General features: G+C 43.4%; 1 protein-coding gene across 1 annotated transcript; it reads right to left on the bottom strand.

Annotated features, from left to right (window-relative positions):
• Positions 1-814: 814 nt before the first annotated feature.
• Positions 815-3,273, bottom strand: LOC124081500 (charged multivesicular body protein 1b). Its single transcript, XM_046427681.1, has one exon. The coding sequence runs from the start codon at positions 3,179-3,181 to the stop codon at positions 2,582-2,584; it is 600 nt and encodes a 199-aa protein (XP_046283637.1). The 5' UTR covers positions 3,182-3,273; the 3' UTR covers positions 815-2,581.
• Between the last annotated feature and the right edge of the window lie 6 nt (positions 3,274-3,279).

Genomic DNA, 3,279 nt, shown 5'->3' with positions numbered 1-3,279 from the left:
TTGTTAAATGAATGCATCAATATACATGTGCCCGATTGATGCTCCCAGCAAGATCAGGTATTATTGTTCCAATTTTCCTAGGCACAATATTAAATATTTTAAATAATGCTGATCCTCTCTCTCTTTTCTCTTTTGCTGACAATGGTAGATGAGGGTGGTTACATTTATCACTTCATAAGCTACAAGGTATTGAAACAGGATCACAAAAAGAATAGAAGACTAAACAAGACCCAGGAAGTATATGCATTTGTGGCTAATTGTATTCATTGAAAGATATGGATTATTTCCCTTCAGGGAGAAGGTGGCTGTCTCTGTTGGAACAGGAATAATGTGGTTATTTGGGAAGAACACATTGAAAAGTATAAATATGTATACTTAATATATCTATCTCTATCTATCTATATCTATCTATCTATCTATCTATCTATCTATATAGCAAAAGGGTGGGCTGCACTGGTTAAACATTGTGCTTGACTGCCTGTCATTTACTATGAAATTAAAGTGTGTGTCCTCCCAAAATTTATATGTTGGAATCATAACACCTGATGCAATGATATTAGGAGGCAATGGCTTTGGAATGTAATTAGGTCATGACAGTTATAAGACCCCAGATAGCTTTCTTGCCCTCTTTTCTGAGATGAGAACATAGTGAGAAGGAGGTCATCTACATGCCAGGAGAGAACTCTCATCAGAACTTAACCATGCTGACACTTCGATTTGGGATTTCCCAGCTTCCGGAACCATGAGAAATAAGTTTTCTTGTTTAATCAACCCTATCCATGGTATTTTCTTTTTTTTTTTTTTTTTTTTAACATGCAGTTTAAAACAATTTATTTAACAAAATTTCTGTGATTTACATCTTATCATTGCATCAACTCCAAAAGTGAGGAAATAATTCATGGGCCTGTAGTGGTGCTTTTGAAAATAATATTTGATTCATAAAAAATGTACATTCATATAGTATGAAATGAACATATTTTAAGAAAGTTCAAGCATATACAAGAATTGTTTAATCTCACAAAATATATTTTAATGGGAATATCTGCACTACAAAAGTGTCTTCAACATACCAAAGAATTCAACACTAAGCTATTTTTTGAGTTCTAATTATAATTTTCCAGTCCAAAGAGGGTTTAAGACACATGCTGTACTCACACCAGGCAGCCTTTGCGAAACCAAGTGATGAGAGGACACCTGATCTGCTAAAGGCCTGTGACAGAAGACTCTGGGCAATCGACAAGTGTCCCGTAGAGCAGACTTCTGAACAACACCCCGTCAAATATACTTTAAAAAACTTACTATGAAGGTCAGTCCTCATCTGCATACGCTTCTTTTTTCCTTAAACATTCATTCACACTGGAAAACATGTTATCTATGCGTACTTGGTGGTGAATCTTTCAAAGAGCTTGGAAAAGTCCCTATTTTCAGAAATACCAGAATTCTCTTAGGGAGAAATCTTCCGGTGAATAAAGGAGAATTTTAAAAACTTACAAGTATTTAACTTAGTTTAATTTAATTGCCAAGCAAAATAAGTGCAATTCTCCCTGTTCTGAGGCCAAGCAGAGTGGAGAAGGCCTGCTTTGCTCTTCAGCCAGACACACAGCCTTGGGAAATGATCCAGCCCCGCATGCCATTCAGACCCCCAGCCCTAGCTGGCTCCCCTTCCCACACTTCCAGCTGGCCGGAGGAACATGCCTTGTTTGCATGGCTAAGTCAAACATTACAACTTGTATTTTTAAGGTTTTTAAAGTTGTTACTTTAAGACAAATAACAAGTGAAAATAATTAGAACTTAAAATAATTAGAACTAATTTTATTTCATTTTTGGTTGTTAAAATAAAAATGAAACCTATAAACATACAGTCCCAAGGTTTCCCCAGACCGATCAGCTGTTCTTTGGCAATGGTAGGTGTGTAAAATGACTATCATGCTAATTAACATACTTTAAGGAGAAGTCTGATTAAAGTGATGACATCGTGAAATAACTAGGAAACTGTCAAACATTACATCTAAGTCCTTTAAAAAACTCTCTGTAAATAGAAAATATAAATGAACAAATTTATTTTTCCCAATAAATTAACTTTTGTGGCATTTTCTCCAGTTACACAAACTCCATTATCACATGAAAATTTATAGAATGTAAACAGCAAGAGAATATTATTTTAAGATCTAAGATAATTTTAGAGTAAGTTATGAGAACAAATAGTCAATTGTAGTCTTGCTTTGATGGCAAAAACCAAACAAATCAAAATCGAAAGAAAGGCTATACAGAAACAGCACTGCCGACTGAACGAAGTGTTTATAGCTCTGTAATCAAAATAATCATCCCCTTCCTTAATTCTCACGGACCACCTGTCACTCGGTGTGCCACCAAACACGCGACACACGCACACACACACTTGGCCTCGGATGGGACCCTCCTCGGTGGGCAGCGTCACCGAGGGGCCGAGATCCACGCCCACCACTCAACCAGTTCTGTTAAAAGGCGGCTATAAAAATACACGTCACCACGAGCGGCAGCTGCAGGGCGGAGGCGGCCTCGCGGGTCTGTCCGCGGGCCTCCTGCGGCAGCCTCCGGCCCGTCACACCTGGTCGCGCAGGCGGGCGAGTCTCTGCGACAGCTCGTCCTGCTCGGCCGAGGCCACGCTGGTGCCCACGGAGCCGGTCTGGCCCTGCGGCAGCTCCATGTTGAGGTCGAGGCCCGCCTCGTCTGCCATCTCCTGGAGCAGCAGGTCCACCTGGTTCTGGGGAGTGGTCAGCGTCGTAGTGCTGCTCATCGTGTCCTCCATCTGCTGCGTCTGGACGTCCAGGGTCTCGAACTGGTGCTCGAACTTGTCCATCAGCGCGGAGATCTTCTCCAGGTTCATGGTCTTCAGCGTGGCGTCCATCGACTTGACCACGCCGGCCATCGACTTGGTCACCTTGCCCATGGTCACGGCCGTCTGCACGCGGGCGGCCACGGCGTCCACGCGCGCGCTCATCCTCAGGAAGTTCACGGCCTGGTTCTTCTGGCGGATGGCGTTCTCGGCGTGGATCCGGGCCACTTCCATGTTGCCCTTCTGGATGGCCTTCTTGATCTTGGCCTTTTCGGCCTTCTCCTCCTTATCGCACTTCTTGGCACTCCTGCTCAGTTCTTTGGCGGCGAACTTCAGGTTGAACAGGTGCTTCTCCATGTTGGACATGGCGGGACGCCGCCTCGGGGTCGGCGGCCAGGGCCTGGGCTTGCGCGGAAGCGAGGCGAGGAGAGGCAGGTCCGCTCCCGGCAGCCGCTCCTTTGTTT

Source organism: Marmota monax, unplaced genomic scaffold (assembly GCF_021218885.2).
Source record: "Marmota monax isolate L192 unplaced genomic scaffold, Marmota_monax_Labrador192_F-V1.1 WCK01_AAM20220418_F8-fsc02604, whole genome shotgun sequence".
Lineage (NCBI taxonomy): Eukaryota > Metazoa > Chordata > Mammalia > Rodentia > Sciuridae > Marmota > Marmota monax.
Note: the sequence above shows the minus strand (reverse complement) of the source record. Positions and strands in the feature narration are given on the sequence as shown.